This window comes from Stigmatopora argus, chromosome 6 (genome assembly GCF_051989625.1).
Source record: "Stigmatopora argus isolate UIUO_Sarg chromosome 6, RoL_Sarg_1.0, whole genome shotgun sequence".
Taxonomy (NCBI): domain Eukaryota; kingdom Metazoa; phylum Chordata; class Actinopteri; order Syngnathiformes; family Syngnathidae; genus Stigmatopora; species Stigmatopora argus.
Window position 1 is genome coordinate 13,221,971 of NC_135392.1, and position 21,233 is coordinate 13,243,203.

General features: G+C 40.4%; 2 protein-coding genes across 3 annotated transcripts in view; one reads left to right on the forward strand and one right to left on the reverse strand.

Moving 5' to 3' along the window:
• LOC144076352 (uncharacterized) overlaps positions 1-21,233 on the forward strand; it is a 138,366-nt gene that overhangs the window by 39,544 nt on the left and 77,589 nt on the right. For both annotated transcript variants that reach the window (XM_077604131.1, XM_077604132.1), the window contains one exon: positions 10,308-10,446. The gene's annotated coding sequence lies outside the window, so the exon portion shown is untranslated. The remainder of the gene's footprint in view (positions 1-10,307; positions 10,447-21,233) is intronic.
• LOC144076351 (plexin-A2-like) overlaps positions 1-21,233 on the reverse strand; it is a 68,048-nt gene that overhangs the window by 17,710 nt on the left and 29,105 nt on the right. Inside the window, exons 4-16 of the mRNA XM_077604129.1 lie at positions 20,717-20,851; positions 15,489-15,589; positions 12,505-12,628; positions 11,992-12,145; positions 10,336-10,432; positions 8,204-8,318; positions 7,218-7,418; positions 6,607-6,703; positions 5,445-5,644; positions 4,062-4,213; positions 1,342-1,459; positions 545-681; positions 3-170 (exon numbers count right to left, since the gene is read on the reverse strand). Of these exons, the coding sequence (XP_077460255.1) occupies positions 3-170; positions 545-681; positions 1,342-1,459; positions 4,062-4,213; positions 5,445-5,644; positions 6,607-6,703; positions 7,218-7,418; positions 8,204-8,318; positions 10,336-10,432; positions 11,992-12,145; positions 12,505-12,628; positions 15,489-15,589; positions 20,717-20,851 (1,799 nt within the window). The remainder of the gene's footprint in view (positions 1-2; positions 171-544; positions 682-1,341; positions 1,460-4,061; positions 4,214-5,444; positions 5,645-6,606; positions 6,704-7,217; positions 7,419-8,203; positions 8,319-10,335; positions 10,433-11,991; positions 12,146-12,504; positions 12,629-15,488; positions 15,590-20,716; positions 20,852-21,233) is intronic.

Consider the following 21,233-nt stretch of genomic DNA (forward strand, 5'->3'; position numbering starts at 1 on the left):
ACCTCGTGATGCTCCACAGGGGTTCAATGCGCTGCACTGTGGGGTCTTGTATATATTCAAAGGATAGACTACCAGGAACCTTGGCCAGGTCCACTCTCAGACTGACTTGCACCGGCCCTGCTCCAGTCACAGACGGGGCAGAGAAGCAAACAAGCTCTGATGTGGTCCTCCTGTTGAGGGTGAAAGCAAAAAGGGAGATTTATTCCCTTCATTGATTGTGGCAAACCTTCAGCCTTTGACAGACAGAAAGCCTGGCACTTGTGTGGGCAGAGGGTTCATTATAGCCTGTCCCATCTCCTCGTTACTGACACATTAGGGATGGAACAGTGTAATTAGAAGTTGCTGAAACTAATGGCTCCTTGCCTCACCCTCTTGACTCACACCGTGCCAGGCATTTCTAGCTTTAAATAGACACGCATGACAATACTTCCTGCAATTAAGTCGTCATGTCTGCATTATTTATTCATTTTTACTTGTGTCTGATATAGGTTTGTTCCAAACAAAATGGAGGAAGCCCCAAGCAATTTGTCGGTAATTAGCTAACCTGTACAGCTCGCATGTTTGGTTGCCAAAGTAAACAGTGACAGAACTGCCAGCGCCTAGGTTTTCTCCAACGATGGTGACCTTGGTACCCCCAGACTCGGGCCCTCTGCCTGGGGTCAGTGCCAGCAATGAAGGGGTCTGTTGAGAAATACAAATCAAAACACATCTCCCCCCAATAATTGAGATTTTGGCCTACGGGTTTGATGCAAATTTCCCTATTTAAATTAATTAATATAGTAGTTGTTTATAATTTGTCTGCCTATAACTATAGTGTTGGCATAGAAATTGATAAAGATGAATTACATTAAAAAAGATAAAATTGGACAATTTCATGTGATCTTTGCACGTTGAGATTCATTGCAATAAATAACAACCGGTCTGCTCTTCAATAGACCGAATACAAAAGTAATCGCTACAGACAAGTTAAGCCCTGAATAATTAAATCAGCAGAATATCCCAATGCCCTTCATAGCCTGTTCACATTAAATGTTACCAGTAAGTGATATAAGTAAAGATTAGAGACAAACAATAAAAAACTAATTAAAACCACTGCGTGTTCACATCCCTAAATATACAACTCCACATTGACAAGTAAAGATTAAAAGTAAAATATGGAAAAAAATTACCAACTTTCAGAAGAATGGATAGATAACTGAGACATGCCTCTAAATAATTATTATTACTACGACTCAATATGCACAATCTCTGTGAACAAAAGCTCCCCAATCAAGATTTCTCTTGTCACCTTCTCCATGTGATAATTACAGATAGAAGAGATTGATTGGAACATTGAATTACCACAAAGGAGTAGACTTGGTTGGACTGAGCACGTAGTTCTGGTCTGCATTCACCCACACAAAGTTTGACCGGGCCCGGTTTGCTTCCTTTAGTGGCAGCAGCCATCTCGCACACGATCCTGGTTTACAGAACCAGAAATACGTACAGAAATTCAAGCACGTGCCTCAATACAGCATTCAATTGTTTAGTTATGTTTTTTGGTAAGCAACCCTGGCTACTAAGCCATTTTTAAACCAAAATCCTTCATTCCAACTAATCTTTTGTGCCCTTAATTATTGTGTGACTGTAATTATTATTTACTAACACAGTTGCATGGTTTCAAAAACCTTTGTTTTGCGGCACAGTTGGAGTTGGTTGTCAATTCCCACAACAAGCACAGTTCTATGTTGTGTTTATACACGACTTACTTAGTGTCACACCATTTATAAAGCTGGCCAACTCTCAACATAGCACCGGAACAGGAGCTTGAACCTGGCTTTCCATCCCAAAGAATACAAACTAAACGGAATAAGATTTGTGTCTGAAGATGAACACACCTCATACACACAAATACACTAATTCCCAAGGGGCTGCTGGCTGCTGTGATTGAGGCTGCTTTCATAAAAGTTATAGGTCAATGTAGAAGACCATCTTTCTTCCTAATGGAAAAGAGCTCCACAACTCAGATGATAAACTATCCCCCCTCCACCCTCTGCAGCGCCATCACCGCCCACCATTACCTACAGTTGTCATGACAACGTACGAGTTTCCACAATAAATCCATATTGTCTGCTGGGTCAATAAGATAAAACGTGCCATGAATACCCCATTAAATAAGTGCTCCTGCGTTGAAATTAATGTCTCATAACAGTGCAGTCTTTTAGAGTGCACTGTGAATTGTCAGAGGACGTATATATATATCATATTGTGTGTATGTATATGTACGTGTGCATATATATATATATATATATATATATATATATATATATATATATATATATATGTGTATGTATATATGTATGTATGTGTATGTATATATATGTATGTATATATGTGCATATATGTGTACAGACGCTCCCCTACTTACGAACGAGTTAGGTTCCGAGCGATTGTTCATAAGTTGAATTTGTTTGTAAGTTGATTCAGTGCTATATTTTGTATTATAATTTATTTTTAAGGCCTATATAAGTATATTGAAGGTTTATATAAGTGCATTTGTATGTTTAAGGCTTGTATAAGTAACACGCATTGGTTTGTACTGAAAAAACATTTAATAAATAGGAGAGAATACATACAGTACTGTATACATACATTAGAGAGAGAGAGAGAGATTTACTAGAAACTGACCGAAAGAAGCTATCTAATGACGATTGCAGTTTTCTTTTTTTCATCATAAATGATGCGGTAGCACTGTATGGCATCATTCCATTGATTTGCAAACTTTTTGCAACGTTCAATATTTGGGTCCTGCTGCTCGATCTTTATGTTTATAAATGGTACTGACGGTCGAATGATTCAAGTTGTATTCCCGTGCAACGCGCATCAAGCTTCGTTATTATTGCCACTCATTTCAAATGAAATGGCTTGCCTCTTCCTTGCATCTCCCTCAATAGAAGCCTTTCGCTTTTTACCAACCATATTCAATAATGGATGCATGAGATATTTAATGATACAAATGAAAAAGGTTCTTTGCGCACTGGAGATACGTTCACGCACTTCCGCATTGCAACGAATTGGACAGAAGAAGGTAGATGCTGGGTGAGCTGAGCTCTCACAGCGCCAGGCGTCAGTTTTAGCGGCGGAAAGAAGCACTACAGGGAAAAAATACAAAATCGAACTTACGAATTTTTTTCGACACAAACGCAATTTGCAGACATGTTCGTATGTACCGTTGTCCGTAAGTCGTATGTTCGTAAGTAGGGGAGCGTCTGTACATATATGTATGTACGTATATGTATGTGTATGTATATATGTGTGTGTGTATATGTATATATATGTGTGTGTGTGTGTGTGTGTGTGTATATATATATATATATATATATATATATATATATATATATATATATATATATATATATATATATATATATATATATATATATATAAATGTACATGCGTAGATAAGGATAGAAATTTGAAAGCATTGCAGTGTAAGTCCAATCACATTACATGGCTGCAAGAAAAACACATGGCCAACAGATTGTCCCTCCAGTCAGCTACATGCGGCGCATTTCAATTACGGCAGAGCCAGCAGCCTCCTAACAGCAGCTAGCACAAATGCCGCCCATCTCTCGCCATTGACTCCATGGAGTCAATCCCTGCCTCTGACAACACTCCCCACAACTCTGTAGAAAATAGAAATGCACGGATTGATGGCTGTGCTTTAATACAGGGTTGCCCTGACTAAAATTGTACATGTTGAAACAATGAGAATGTTATGACGCTCACTCCCCACAAAGGTATGACAAGTGAACACCTACTACCATTACTCTTAATAGTAGTAGTAGTAGTAGTTTTATATGGAGTTTATCTATATATTTCAGGCAAATACTGTACTATCAATTAGGTCTGGCACAAACTACTAGCTTGCTACTAAGTACGTCATTTCGTGTTGTATTTACCTGTGTTATTTCAGCTGTATGGTAAAAGTTCATTTAGGATATGAATACTATATGACTAACTATGCTATTTCAAAGCAAAAGCGATTAATAAATGTGCCATAAAAGAACAACATCCCTTACTGTTCGGCAGTGATGTAACCCTCCTCCTGCGGGACGCACTGCACTCCTGCCACCTTCACATTATCCTCCAGCTCAGAGAAATACAGGCCGAGGTTTAGGCCCTGAATGGTGACTAGTGTGCCGCCTTCGAGGGGTCCGGCAACTGGGCTAACCTATGGAAGGAAGACAGAGACAATCGTGTGTCAGAATTAAAAGCTGTTCACGAGTATCTGACAGATGATAGTGCTTCAAGTGTTGTAACACTTATTTTAAAAACGGATGGCCTTTGCCCTGCCGTGATGCTAGGTTTTGGGCAAAGAAAAAATAGGTGGGTAAAGCATTATGTAAGGCCGAGTTCCGTTTGAGCAGACAGATTTTGAGAAATAGGCGACTCCCAAAAGATTTACTTGGCTTTGTAATTTCACACTTGAAGGTTTGGCAAGCACTCCTATTTGTATACAACTCATAAAAAGCTAAGTTTACAAACTTTACCGCCTTTAATTCAATTGATTTGGAATCCTTTCCAATGTTCAACTCAACCGCCTTAGCTGGAGCCATTTCAGCATCCTGCAAAACAGATCAGCAGCCTTGCCAAAGCTGTGCTTTCCAGCAGAGGAACACAATATTCGATTCATTTCACCGCGCCTCCTTCACAAATGCTATTAATACGAGTGGGACATCAAAGGCCCACAGCTCTTTGAAGTGCCAGCTCCGCCGCGTCTTCGCCACATGACCTGCTCGCCATCTTCATGTGGATGAAACGGTGGTTTGTGACATAAGAGATCTGTCAAGCATTTCGTAAACAACCTGAATTCACCCAACTGTCATCCTGGTAAACCCAACCTAATAAGATCCAATACAATAGCTATAACTCGGGATTTGGAAGTTACATCTCTGTGATAGATTCTCTCTTCTATAGTACTTGATGCAAATGGAATAATCTGGCCTTTCGCCTGGCTAAGTTGAGCTTTCTCCGTTCCTCATCTGGCTCCAATGAGCTCCGGCAGTCATGTGAGGAGATTTTAATATTTAATCATGAATATGCTAATGCATATGCTCATGACACGCTGATCTTTATCAAGCACGATGTTTACCTTGTGCACCGCCTCCGTTACCTTGTATGCTTGCAAGATTCATCAAACTGCACACGTGCAAAAAAGCTTCTGAGATTCCGTAAGAGTGGGTAACATTTTGGCATTGATTCACTCAAGCTAGATTCCTCCAAACTTTGTCATGGTTCGCCAATCTACATGAATATCGAGACAGCGAATGGTGGATTGAAGTTGTCTTGCGAATTTGCCACCCGTAGAGGGCCCATTCAAATAGGTTAATACTAAAATTACAGACTCATGTTATACCTCTGACAGGTTTTCAACAAACAACAGTCCAAATAGCCAGGCAGACCTCGGTGATGCGTGGGTTGGTGCACTTGACATTGGCAGCAGAAAGGTCAAGCCAGCGGCTGGCGTACGGTGAGATGGGTGGGCAGTGGCGCTTCATGGTGCACCTTCCTTCACTGCTGCACCAGCCACATTGGAACTTCTTCTCTGCCCGCAGGCACATGCCGCAGCTGTCTCGCTGGGCACTGCACTTGTACAGATGCACTGTAGGAGTTACACACATGGTCACTTTTTAAAAACAGATCACATATATTTACTGACAAGGACAGTAATAGTGCTATTTGGGGTGCTGTGCCTTTTTGCCCTCATTCATTTTCTTTCTCATTTTTTTGAACCGCTTTATCCTCACTAGGGTTGCGGGGGCTGCTGGAGCCTATCCCAGCTAACTTCAGCCGAGAGGTGGGGGACACCCTGAATTAGTGGCCAGCCAATCGCAGGGCACAAGGAGGGAAACAACTATTTATGCTCACACTCAGAGCTAGGGGCAATTTAGAGTGTCCAATCAGCCTACCATGCATGTCTTTGTAATGTTGGAGGAAACCGGAGTACCCGGAGAAAACCCACGCAGGCCGCCATGATTTGCAAATAAATTATTTAAAAATCAAACAATGTGATTTTCTGGCGGGGTTTTCCTCCACATTCTGTCTCTCATGGTTTAGGTTTACCCAGGTTGAGAATTACATGCCTCTCTAATCTTTTCAAGTAGGATAACTTGCACAATTGGTGGTTGTCTAAATACTTATTTGCCTCACTATATACCAATATGGACATTTTGATCACCTTCAGTTTTATGTCTTTTCTTCAACAAAATCCCCACCTACCATTTTGCCAGTCAAGCAAGATTCTAGATAGATGTATGCCTGCTTACTGTATGCAACCTGCCAGGCTAACCTGGTGGAAAGTCACAACTATCTGTCCTTGATAACACTGACGGCAGTACAACCATGGTCACCAAACCGAACAAATGTGCGCTTCATCTTTCACCCTCAATGACAGACCAATGACTATCCACTACTACTCGATAAGCACTTATTGGTATTGTGAACTTTCCCTGCAAGCCGTTAGCTGGGCCTTGAGTTGCCCTCCAGTGACCCATCTATCCACACTGTTGTGGATGGAGTCCCTTGGCCTCTAGGCCATAGGCAGAGACGAATGCGGAAAGGCACCTTTAATCTTCTCGGGGTTGTCAATGATGAAATTGCCGTTCCACACGATGGAGAGCTCCACTGCCAGGTCGCTGATCTTCACGCCCTCGTACATGTACTGAAAAACATTAAACGGGCGTTAGCGGAAATAGGACAGAAAGAAGGAAAGCGAGGATGAAAGGGCAGCAGAAATGAGAGGCTTTTTAACCATCTGTCATCGGCGAACGATGCCCTTTTCATGCATTGTCGCAGATGACACGCCTCGCATTGTAATGGGGCAACAAAGGGAAGACATCTCCTGTATTCATCTGCAGCCTATCACGCTCGCTGCCTAGCTCTGACACCACCAGTTTACATGACAAGGTCACAGTGAAACACAAGGAACATATTTATTTGCTTTCCATTTTCCACTGTCGCTCTCTCTCTCTGTCTCGCTCTTTCTTTTTCTCTCTCTAGCCTTATCCTTCTCTCCCTTTTCTGTATTTTCTTCATTCATTTTCCATGCCGCTTAACCTCCTGAGGGTTGCAGGGGTGTTGGAACTTGTCTTGTATATAATAAAATATATCTCGAATTGAATGTGAGTGAGTTTATAATAAAAGGTGACCCACAAAAAAAAATTACATATCCATACCGAACTATTCTGGCATTGCACGGTGGTGCTGTTGAAGCGCAGAGCCGTGACGCGGTGGACAACACCTTGCACGTTCACCACGCACTCGTAGCCTCTCTGCCCTGATTGTGGCTGCGGGAGATTGCGGGCTCTTAGGGTGATGGGTCGAACTTCACCGGCAGGAATGAGGATTTGTCCGGAATTGTGGAGCTGGGGGCAGTCCTTAATATGAAAGAGGCAAATACGTATGAAGTTAGAAGTTGAATTGGCACGTGTATATATTTTTTGTATTTCAAAGCGTGGTTAAAGTGTAGGCAAGTTGAACTGTTGTACATCAAGAAACCGCTCTATATTTTAAATGGATTCTAAGGTTTCTAAATCAAACAGATGAGAACAAGTGGTTCCACTTGATGTTGTATATCCGTCCATGATGTCTATGTATTGCCAGTCTGCTTTCATCGTTTCTGGGATGTGTTTACATAACTGTTTCTCCACAGGATATTAACAATCTGTCACTGTCATCTATCTCGACGTCTGCTTGTCATCATCTGTATTAACGCACACTTCAGTATGTCCCTGAGGGATTATAGTGACAAATACATCTCTAATCCTAATAATACATGTTCTGCCTGCAAGTTTTGACTGCATATTGACGCCACGCGTGTATCCCAGTAGTTATGTTTGGGAAATGTATGAGTTGAGGTTTCATTTTCTGGGTTTATGTCTGGAAATTCATCATTTCAAACGATCCAATCTGGATTCTTTACAACTGTCTCCCTCCAAATATATATTTAGTGAAATCCTTTCAAAAGAGTTTTTATTCAGCGGTAGTAAATATTTTTTTTATATTTGGATGTGTTGTTTTCAAAAGGGATTTATGAGGATCGGTTGTCAGGTCTTTTATTTCCATTATATCTGAATATGATGTTTGTAAATGTTGGGACTAATATAGACAGTATGTATGCTTTCATTAAGTATCAGTGCATTTTAATGAGGATCATACATACCTCTGATGCGTTGACTCTGCCCTCCTGGAAAGAACAGCTGCTCGGGTCATGCGTGCACATGTTCCGATATTTACACCAGTGGCAACGGAATGTGCTGTTTACGCAAGAGAGACACCTGCACAACAGTGTACTCATTAGTGCAAACTGCGCAAATGAGAGAAAATAAAATCCCACAATAATACAAATGCAAGTTAAATGCATCACAGAGCTATATGGATTAATAAATAGACAAGCAGATAATGTGATGAATAGCTGTATAGGGGAGCAGATTGCAGAAAAAAATGAGTTTTCTTTTTGGCTCGACAACAAACGCTTGCATATGATGTAACATGAGCTTTTCTGCTCTTATGTTGTTTCAAAAGAACTTTTATTTGCTATAAATGCTTGCAGGGGGAAACATTCTTGTTTTGTTTGTAGTTTTTTTCGAAGCAAAAATCCAAGCATCAAATCTGTCCGCAATGTGAATATCTCTAAATGAAGCTTGGCTTGGAAGCATTTTTTTCTTCTATATTTTTCAGTTATTGGCAGATTGTTTATTTCCTTAATAGTAGAAAGAGACTCGTGTCAAAAACAGGATATTTGGTCCACCATAAAAAAAACGTATTGCTATCAATGGTACTCAATGAGTTAATTATCAAAAAAGCGCCAATCCGCAGGGAGGTCTGCTTCGTTCATCTTGACCCACTGCAAAATCTTGTTAACTTAAGTTACCATAAACAACATAGACTTGCACATACGGTCTGCTGCTACATCAATTTTAGAAGAGGTGTTTGACTTCTTTTCTGAGTTCGACCTTGAAATATAATAAAATATTGAGGGAGACTGCAATAAAACCACAATCAGCTCTGCAACGTTATACATCCAAGGCACAAATGCCAATAAATGTACCGCTGGCTATTTATTGTATTATCATTATCTGCCAGGGGGGCCAGTGTAGCATTGGAATACCTGGAAATTTGCTGTGTACAGACAGAAAAGGGTGGGGGGTGTTATGAGGCTGAGAGAGACTTCTTTTGTGTGTGTGAGCGTGGGGTGAGGTGAGGTATTAATAGGCCGCAGCTGCCTGGCTGCTGTGCCGTTGGTATTATTAATGACGGGTTGCTGCAGGTCAGTAGCCATTGTGGACGTGCAATATTCATCACGGAAGTTCGCAGGGGTCACGGCGACGCTAATGAAGGACCGTGTATGTATGATGAGCTCCCGACTGCTCGCTCTAATGACTTAATTGGGTATACTAGCGTATTTATGTCGCACTCAAAGAGCCCTTTAGCATTGCCGGTGTGCTCTCTGCCACTGCCGGTTAATTTCACTAAGAATGCTCTCATCAATCAAACGCAACCTCCAGTACTAACATTGTTCTCTATCCAAGAATCTGAGCTATTATGAACTTGTGGCTAATGGTAATTTAGTGAGTGGCGGAAGTTCTGTATAAATTGTTTGTGTTTGACTCAAATTCCAACAGGTTATACATTGGTACCAATGAGTTTTGGTCTGCTTCAAATAGCCAACTAATCTGCGTACATGCACTACAAATTACATCTTATCTGCTGTTATATTTCTTTGTGCTTAGCATTTTCCTAAATGTGCAGTGGCACCAAAAACTATGCGTTACCATTGTCCCTCATCAGGCAGTGTGGTTTCATGGCATTCATGGGTGCTATTTTACTTTACTTTAATGCAGTCCTATTAACGTAATGGCAGCAATCCAAGTCCCTCCTCGTGTTTGTTATCTATTTGCATGCAGCATTTGGAAAACTCCTCTTTTTTTAATTACTACATTTCTTGTTCTGCCCTCCAGGTACTTAGGCCAGTGAGTACTATTGCTCATCTTACAACAAACAAAACTATCAAAGGGTGCTGCTCAGGGGAATTATTAATTTACAAAAAATAAATAAGAATTACAAGCTCATTCTCAAAAACTGCTTCTTTGTTTATTTCTAATTTTATCTGATTTAAAATCCCAAACAAACAGTCTGTGACAAACGTGCCATGTTGACTAAAATGAAAGTTGACACATGTAGCTCGAGTTTATCCAAGAGTCTCATCTTAAGCAAGAATCATTAAATCCATGGTCTAAATGAGTTTGTCTACTCTCTTCATCTAGTGATTGAACCCTGAAGTGCTGGACTCACATGTCATGCGTACTGCAGTTGTAGAACTTCACCTCTGTGCTGGCAACCATTTGACCCGTCTCCTTGGAGTTCAGTCGTAACTCCACGCCAGCCCAGTCTGACAGTAAAGAGGTAAGCCACATCCATTAATAGTTGGAGATAAAGTTTAACGATTCAGATGTTTGGATATGGTAGCATGCATAAAAAAAATTAGCAGAGAATTCCATATCTTAAGATCACAATCCAAATGTGGATAAAATGCAGATACATATTGTCCATCTTCAACATGAAAGTTCTCATTGGATATAGCATTTGAAACATAAACTAACAAAACATAGTAAACTTCCTTCACCAGTTGGTGCTCAAAGAAATTCATGGTTATTTTTAAGTACTTTATCTATATAAGTACTACAACACAATTGTGTGTTCGTAGTTTGTTGAAGGTTTTGTTTTTTTTCTCTTTTTTTTTACACTTGTCTAAGCTTAGTAGATGTGAAATGGTCAACTGAATGTCTCAATTTTGGTGTACTGACATTAGACAAAAATGTGAAAATTATGATCAAAGATAGAACGACGGATGAAAAAGGAATGAAAATATACCAAAGAGGAAAAAAGACGATAAAAGAGCAAGTGCCCAAATGAAAAACAAAATATTCATTTTTTTTTATCTTGGCGCTATAAAGAACCACCTGCCGTCTGCCTTTCTCATGGAGCTTTTTGCTGAAAGGTGAAAACTTGAGAGGATTAGTGCACTCGGAGGACAAACTATTTGCATCTTAAACAAACAAATCATGGCTGTCTCCAGTAATAATAGCATGGTCAGGTATCACATCCAGAGTCTCCAACACTGAACTGTGAATTCAGCGAGAGCTAACTATTGACTATCCTAACTATCCTATCGACTCTATATTCAAAAATGCACACTCACAAGGGAACTGCAGTTAGCATTTTTCCAGTCCATTAAAGATTGCACTTATTTGTACTTAACCCCACTCAAACACAGTAGTTGGTTAAGCTTCTAAAAGCATGTCACCAACACAGAATAAAAGAAAGTCAATCACATGGTTTTACATTATCACACTTTTGCTGCACAGTAGTACCGTCTTATCTCATTCACCGCGGCCAACAATGATAAACATCCAATCCAACTTGACTGGAAAGGCTGTATAAATATAAGTTAAAGGAGACTAATTGGGTAATGTTTGCAATATTCGACGCTTCTGAGATTCTTCCCAATCAGATGTGAAATTTAAAAATAATTTACTCTTGTCACACCTACAGTACCTGTTTATCAAAATACAACTGCCGATGAATGCTAATTAAATGTAACAAAAAACACCAACAACGAAGCAGCAGAATAAAACATTACAGCAGAATACAAAAGACTACCACAAAAAAAGGAAGTTTTCATTCATCCAAAGCCACCCTGACAAAAAGAGGTTACAAGGGCAAAGCAAAGGAAACATACGGCTTTGGAACAACTTACAACCAATGACTACGATCTGATTGCCCTGTTTAACATTTTTATGATAATATTAAGAGTCATGAGCGTCAAATGCAATATGCTGAGGTCCTCTTAATACCATTCCTGAACATTTAAGACAACTGTTTAATTTTCATTGTGCGTCCTCCACTCCTGCTCATTCACAAATTGGAAAACACTTCTTTTAAACACACCTTGTCCTTCTGGTATCAGTGGGACTTCCTTCCCAGCTGGGGACAGACACATGACCCTATTGCCATTGACGTGGCCTTCCACCTCAGCCTGCTGCCCAAAAGAACATGTGATTCCTGCCGAAAGGTCTGGGACATAGTTCACCTCCAGCAGGAGCTAGACAAAATGCGGACACAACATGATTAGTCAGAAAGCTTGTCTTGCCGTATGTCACAAAGGACTGAATGAGAGGCGACAGACCTGGAGATGATGAGAAATATCAAATTGTCTGACTGATTAAGTTAACATCCTAATAATATACTGTATGTGCGTTAACCTGTCAAAAGCGAAAATGCAAGATTTGCTTGTATTTGTGTTAATGCTTTAAATGTTTCTAGTCAATTAATCTGTAAACTAAGACAGCCTTTGCATATACTGTAGATGACGTGCAGATTATGTATTCGAACGCCAAAGGTGTTTGCTAAACAGGCTCTAAAGACTAATCGAGGGACATAGTCGAACGAGGAATGACTTACTGGGACACTGTGGGCAGATACAGCGATGCTATCCGGGTGAGCGATGACCTTCACACAGCGGTCAATGTTGTTGTTAAAGCGGTAGGCCTCGTCTGCCTTCGGGCAGCGATCTCTCCTTGAGCATCTGTCCAACAAATCAATGCAGATGTTTTTATACATCTCTAGTACTGGCTTAATGGTTCATCTTTGCAAACTGTTTTGGGAAATTTTATGCTTTCTACTTTCATCAAGACATTTGGGGACTGTACTCTTTTGTGTTGCAGCACCTTTGTGCCCCAGAGGACAAAGAAAGATCACTGAAAAGAAAACGAACAATTATTCAATTTTTTTTTACTCTTCTTTTTTTCTAAACCAGTTTTGAATACTTCCACTTGTAGGAATTGGTTTTTATTTTTAACCAAAATCATGAAAGCACCCTCAAACATAAAAGACCAGTTCGGCAATAATGAGACAGCATTTTGAAAAGACACCATGTATCTCTCAGCTCCACTGCTCAATTGAATCAGGACATAGGGTAATGTGTTGCTGCTGTACACGATCACGTTTGTAATACACAAAGCCCAGGGTAGGTGCCACTTTATGAGATTCCAGGAGGTGCCAACGGTGCTCACGAAGCTCAGACCATTCTGTTGTAATTACACTGCGTTACGTTGGGTAGAATGGAAGAGCGGTGATAGCTCTGTGGCAGCCGGGCTCCTCAGGGGATGCGAGGAGGAGCAGCCGGCATCACCCTGCGACCGCTCATCAGTTGAAGTGCCGCACACAAAATACTCTTTTCATGTTGCCGTTTTACTCATTAAGATTTGTCTGATGGGGGCAATTTGTTCCATTATCATCGCTAAGCAGTCCTCTCAGCACGTGTCCATTCATTTGTAGACAATATCTTAGACTCCAGCCTCTAAGAAAATGCTCCACAAAAAAAGAACTAAGTATAAGGTTTTCATTCAAGGTCTTGGTTAGATGTCTCAGTTGTATTAAGGCACATGGACTAAGAAGTTGCGCCTGATTCCCTTGTAACTTAAACCGTGACTGGAGTGAAACACTCCTTGTGCTTCAATGCATTTTGTGCTTACTTTTCCTATATACATTAGTCAGGCAACGCAATAAATACTATGCTTTCCTCTTAATTGACCTAATTAGGATAGTCATGGGAAATAGGATTAAAGGCATTGAGATCAGAATGTGACTGCTTCCAATTGCGGATAGGAATCCAGTGGTTATTGGGCAGCTGCCAATCAATGTGAGTACAGCATAAACACGCAGATTGCAGAGACCAAGTCAATGTGAGTGGGAAGTCTTTGAAATACAAATGATTGATGCACACATCTTCACAAACAGAAATCTTTTAGAAAACAACAGGTTTTAGGCTGAACTACAAATAATGATTGAACCATTACAAATTATGTAAGTGTAGCATGTTAGATATTTTGTTAAAATGTACGGCAAAATGATTTTACCATTTAAAGCTCACTTAGTCTGAGTTTTGTACCATTACTCTTATTAAGATGTTAAAAATTGGGGGAATTGAAACACAAAGCACACTAAAAGTGAAGTTGATTAATGTTGAAGTTGAATACATTGACTATTCATCATTTATCTGTCACTTGTATATGGGGCATCTAAACTGGCCATCCAGCCTATGCAGTCAAAACCACTGGCATGTGGTGTAAAAGCAGCTATGTGAGCATTGCCAGAAATCCTAACGGGTGGATTTCATTGACAGAAAGTTAAAGTGGCCTTGTTCTGCCGAGTGATGGATCACGGCTCACTTAAGGGAATGGCGGCAAAGCAATTTAGTGATAAGTGGACAGCATTAATTCATATAATTAGACATGGCAGAAGGCAGCAGGGAAAAAATAAGTTAATTTAGATTAAAACAAAACATTATTTTCTTCCACGAAGGTTAGCAGTGATGTACAACACTTAAAGCTGCAATTTAAAGTGATGCCGATCCTCATCAAGATAGGACTCACAGAAACACACATGTCCCCATGAAACGGTGCTAAATCCCTCCCAGCTCAGGTCAACTTCAAACATTGCGGGCCATCTTGCAAAACATTGGCGTTTAATCTCCTCAATCCCCATGCTCCATATCGAGGTATTATGCAAGCTAACCTGGGGGTCACATAATTAAGATGAGAGAGATAAGTTGGCTCTGTCGGAGCCAAAATGTTCCCGTGGGTACACTGGGGTCCCGCTGTGATGGCCCAGCTAATCCCCAATTGCCCCCCTCTGGCCCACTACACCAGCACTAGTTGTCTGAAAGAACAAAATGTGTTGGGGTCTAAGGTCTCTATCTAGAAATAGCACTAAGGTCGAGACAAGGATGAGGTCTAGGATATGGGACAAGGATTAGTTATTAGGCCCAGGGTAATAAATATGTTGAAGATCTAGGACCAGAATTGCAACTTAAGTCTGTGGTCTATTGTTTGTGTTAAGACAAGGACTTAGCCTTCATCCAAGGTCTTATATTTAGGTCCAGGATTTGTTAAATGCCTCAGTTGTATTCAGGGGGGACTGAGTTGATTAGAATTAACAGCTGTGATAGCCAAATCATGTGCTACCTGTGTTTGTCCACTGCCCAAAAAATAATAATTGTCCTGCCTCAAACTACTATATTCCCCTTATTTGCAAGGTTCCACTATCTGTTTGTTAAATAGCAATGTAATGCCCTTAATCCAGGGGTGGGCAAATCGGTCCTCGAGGGCCGCTGTGGCTGCAGGTTTCTGTTCCAACCTATCCAGCACAGACACTTTGACCAATGAGATTTCTGCAGAAAACAAGAAGCATCTGACTGACTGCAATCCACTGATTGCACTTGTAGGACACCAAATTGGTGAAAAGGTTTCCTCTTTATGGGTTGGAACAAAAACCTGCATCCTTTGTGGAATAATTTAACCCCTGCCTTAATCCCTTGGACACCATGCATGGGGGGGGGGGGATCACGTTAGCACTCGTAGGTGTTTGTGTGTTTGCAGACTCACATGTTGTACAGGACGCACCAACCGCAGTGAGGGTCACCAGAGCTCAGGCACTCTGCACACGTAACGTACTGCTCGCAGGCCTCCACAGGTACCAGGGCCACCTAAAACCAGAAAGCTGGTGTGAAAAGTCCGGTTTCCTATATGCGTTCTCAGCTCTGTTTTAGAGGGTTCACTGGTTTGTTTGTTGTTTATTGGCAAAGATTAAAATCAGATGATGAGCAGGAAATCAGATTCATGATTAAAGTATTCTTTGTTACTATTTCCCATTTTACTTATTCAATGGTTTGTCCAAATAGCAGCTCAGATAAGACATTATCAGCAAAACAATCAGTGTACTATTTTGTTTGGATGTCAAAGCTTGTTTTTCCCCCAATAATGTTATAATCATACTTTTACAGTGTGTTTTGTAATAAGCACTGTCTTGTCTTACATCTGTTCGTTTTTAAGGGCTGCAAAAGGGATTTTTCCACAAATAGAGCAAAATGCAAATAAATGTTACGATTTGTCCCAGACATTTTTGTAACTAACTACGAGTACAAAATTTAAATCTTGGATATGTCCCAACTATTTTTTACCCCTAAAAATGGTCATTAGATTATCTAATTTGGAAAAAAAATAACTGTGTACATCTATGCGCAATTGTACATGCATGTTCCTCTTATTAAAAACACTGCTTCTCCACAACATACAAAGATGTTAGTTCAGTCAAAAGGGATCTTAACATCTGCAGAAAAAATATGTGCCACAAACTAAACTAGAAATTAGATTTAGAAATAAAAGCCAGTACCTTTTAAGACAATAAAAACTAGATCAATTATGGATGCAGCCCTACTTCCATGACTGTTGAAAAAGTGTAATCTCCAACACACCATCTAATCGTGCCGTAATCAACTCAGTGTAGGGGCCAATAAGTATGAAAATAGTTCACTCAGAGATACCCTTTTAAAAGTATATAAAAAAACATTTAATTGGTTGTTTAGTGCAGCTATTCCAGATGCCCAAGCCATTAAAATATGAACTATTCATAATATAAAAGTGGAACCTTGGTACTTGTGTTCATGTGACATGCAACAAAAAAAACTAATAGAGAGAAGATAATGATGGTCAAGGACAAAAGAGACAGCTAAAGACTTGTATGGTTCACATTTATTACGTACATCGGCGTGTCAAATCTGGCATGTATTGTGCACTATAACCCTGGTAGCCAACAAAATGCAACCCACACAATAAGTTAAACCAAAACTACAATTTCCTAACCTCGGGGAAGGGAACTCATTCTTGACTTGACACGACCTTGCCCATTAAATGCTGTAAACGAGAGCGTGCTTTGGATAATGACAGCACTCATTCAGTCAGGAGAACCGAAGACAATTGTTTTTATTTTCCAAGCAATGAAAATCTCATTTTAACCCACCTGGAGCATTGGAATTGTAGGCACAAGTTAATAGACCCCAGATAGCACTTTCATGGCTGGACTATTATACTGCAGCACATTCATTTGTGCGTCATACATCTGTGTTGTGACTCCTCAACAGCTTTTTGTGCTTGGTCCTTCAATTGTCATAGAGGAAGTGAAAAAAGTTATAATAAATCAAAAGCCGCAGGCGTGCCAAAATATTTGACAGAGGTCGACACTGTAGGTATTGCTGCATTCCGATGTTGACCTTCTATTTTGTCCGGATGTTTCTGCAAATAAAAATGTGACCTTGCCCGACGTTTGGACTCTGGCATTGTTCCTGTACCTCGTGAAAATCAATCGATTCTAATCAGACTGCCATGGTATTTTTTACAATTGGTTCTCAAACTGGGGCACAGGGTTTCTTGGGGTTGTTTATCTTAGCTGACCAAATTCATTTTTTAATAAATTATGTTGTGTCAGGCAAAAAAAAAGTGCATACCTAGATGTGGGATCCAAATGGCAACATTTTTTATTTGTTACAACATTACATCTTTTATAATCTGTAAAGAGTATAGAATACAAGCATAATATTGACTGATATTTAAGGCTACACATCCTAGATAACTGCTGCATATTTCATTTATTCACTTTATTTGATGATCCAAACCACAACAAATACTGTATTATTGCAAATGCATCAGATTGGGATTTTAAATCTCTAAACTCCTCCCACAGGGCAAACTCATTTTGTTAATGGAATGAACCAAATGGGTCGTGAAATAAAGTTATGTGGTGTGTGTGGTTGTGTGAGGTGTGCAGGAACTAATCCATTTTGCCAACACGGACCTTAGAGAGCGCCCACTTATGCTATTAGCGTACCGGAGACACTAATGCACTCTTCATTTGTGATTGCTTACATCAGGAAATTGCTTGCATTGCCTGTTCGGCCAGGGAATAATAAGAAAATTAAATAAAAGCACCGCTTGCTTGACTAGCTTTGCTTGTAGGAGAACACAATGGTCAGCTCTTACTGCATCCAACCAGGAACTCTCTGCACTTGCTAACTCAATTTGATACATTGATGCAAGGAAAGTGGCTGCAGTGTGAGGTATAGTCCACTTTGAGTCCATTAGATTGGTGTTTGATTTATGTATCAGTTCCTTCACATGTGGTGGCAGTGAGTTATAAATGATTATTCCGAGATGCGAACCTTCACTTGGTCACTTTTTACACCCAGAAAGAGCACCGCAAATAATGAACAATCCTTTCTCTGATCCTTTCTAAAAAATTGGTAAATTTGAGGGCCAATTTAAACCTCACTTTTAGAGTCGTATCTTCCTGTAATAAGACTGATGGTGTTACAAGTGTCATTATTTCAACTTCACCGGATCATTTTACGAGAAGTGCTGATGCTGAGCATTTGATGACTGGCGTTGTGTGACAGACTTTCTGTTCCCATTTCAGTTTATTGGCACGATCTTAGGTTGCATAGAAATAAGAGCGCATGATATAGTGAACCCATAATGGCCAAGTCCCCAATGGAAAAAGATAAAACTTTGTAATATAAAAGAATGAGGGTCTACTCTAAAAATGTGAATCATTTTATATAATAAATACTAGTTTAAACCTGAATATACTCCTTAAAGACTCCTCAAATATTTTTCACATGATTACACTGCCAAACACATACCAATTGTCTAATTGTCCAACCTCTGTGCCCCCTAACTAACCACGAATCTTAAAGAGAAAAGATGAGGCACTGGAAAAAATTGTGAGTTTTCTTCCGCTAGTTGGATTTTAAGCGTTGGACAGAAGAGGACAGATGGATGCCATTACAACACAGCAGACTTCACATTTTGCCAAGCGATTCTCGGGACGATTGCCTCCGAAAACCCTTCTGGCACTTTTCTTGCCTCTTTAAGATTTTAGGAGTCAGCCATCATTTCAGAGTACACAGACTGACACTCAGCCAGGTTATCGTGTCCTTTTTTATTTTTATTCTGAAGTGATCAAACTGGAGGCACACGGCGATAAGATGAACCAACGTGAAGGTATCGAGAATCCTATCCAGATGATGTTTTTTTGCGGCCGACGACGCGGGCCCACCGAACATCTTTCGCTCTCTTTTCATCATCGCGCGAACTTTCAGCGGGAGGCGGCAATCTCATTGTTATTCCATGAGGGTCGGCTGAACTCAGCCAAATCTGCTCATACTTCCCTCCTCATTCCCCGTCTGCATTGTTTGGCTCGCAGGGAATCAGAAAGCTCTCATCTCTGCTGGAAAATGTGGAAGGGAATCAAGGAGTGAAGCGCTCTCCCTGTGGAATCTATAACCAAGCAGTGGTGAGAGTCTAAAGGGAAAAGGTGACATAGGGTTTCAAGTCTGGGATGGCGCTTCAAACCAGGTTTTGGAATTGGAATTTTATACCAGTGTAATGACTTAAGGTTACAGATGAACCCTGAAATAGGGTTTAACGCAAGACAAGGCCGGGTTTCGAATTGGACTGCATTAGGGTTTAAAATAAAGTTTTAACTGCAGGCTACATTCTAACAGTATACAAAATACGCAATAAAATACCAGAGTGAGGTTGATTAAATTTGTAAGGCTGGCAAAGTTGAAGTGGGAAGTTGGCTAGCTTCTTTTTTCTGGTTGTACATGGCGGTTGGCGCTTTGTGCCCACCTCCTCCAAGGAAGACTGCATCTCTCCTTGAACGACTGACACTCATCAATAAGTGATGTCTTGTCTCTTCCAGTCTATCACACTGAAGGAAGAGCAGCCCCGATTTTAGAAGACCTGGTGCAACACAATACTGTTGGCATCCGCAGCTTCACTCTCTCTGCAAAGCTCTGCAATACATTTTGATACTTTAAAGTCACATTCTTGAAAAATGTTGTCTCCGTTTAAGAGGTTGCTTGACCGGAAAAAGTCTGTGAACCCCTGCTACACTTCTCTGACTCTAAAGCACTCATGAAGCTTTTCGAGGCTGCAGCAGAACTTAATCCTATTTCACGTTGCCATTCAGCCACCAAATAATCACTTGATGGCAGTGGGAAAGTGATTACTGCCGCTCGCTCTTATCTTCAACGACTGCGGGGAATATACAATGTCCGACCACGACTACAACAACAAACGACTGTGTGATTGTAGGCCATGTGAGGAAAAGTCGTAGGGTGTTACAAGCTGCACGCAGAAAGCCTGTAATAGTTTTCTTTCGACTGTGTGCTGCGTACTAAAGATTCAAACGCTCTTTAAGTCGACCCGCATGGATAAGTAATTAGAACAGAAGACCATCCCTCAACACACAGCCTAGATGTTCAACAATTCTGTCTTCAGCCCACCCTGCGTGTTCATCTTTCCCCCAGCTGGGAGGATTGTAAATAAGTTCCCGTTTTTGGGTTGTCTTTGTGCTCATCTACACATTTGTTTTCCTCAAGTTAATTTGTAATGTTCACTGCACAACTGGATATATTTTAAATGAGGTTTCTTACATGTTGGGCTATACAAATATGAGAGCAAGGATACAGCTTCAGTGAAGGCTCCTTAGGCTTTTTCATGTGTTTTGTTCCTCAGATTTCCTGTTTAGGAATCTAAAGGAATCTCTTTATCTAAAATTCATAAACTTGTACCACGATACGCACATGGAAAAGTTGGTCATGTGATGGGCTATGCTGAGGGAAAAGCAACTCCAAGACGTTCTGCAAGGTCTTTTTCAAGGCTTTTTGCAAATCGAAAGTAGTTTGTAGTGTTTCTACGAAGGCTTTGACTATGTTTCTAGGTCCCAATGCTCTCCGGATGATTTATCAGTTTGGGGATGTTTTCTTTCTTACCTGATTGTCAGACATGACATAGAGTGAGGTCTTGTCCAACGAGAAGGCCATGTCGCGTAGGAGGGGGCTGCTGTCCTTTGTCACAGTCACCGTCTCATACAAGACTCCAGCGTCCAACAGTCCGTCCACGCGGATCTGCAAAAGAATGGAAACAAAACTCTTGTCACCCAGCAAGCCTGTGAGAGAATATTGAAAATGTAGTCTCTTCACACCAGATGTTTATAGTAAGAGCCTACATGTGCATACCTAATTACCACCTGATCTGATGAGATTTGACAAAGCATTCAAGCACGTTAAATGGGATTTGACATGCTAGATTTAAAATTGAATTAAAATTATTTCAAAATGTTAGTTCCAATTGAGAGCTCATGATTGACGTTTCAAATTAAGGGTAGGTTTATTACTAAAGGTTAGCTTTTTGAATTAGTGATTCAATAAGTTGTAAAAGTGCTTCAGTCCAGGGTTGTATTTTATGGTATGATATGAAAAAAAGTTGTTTCTGCTGTCCATATAAAAT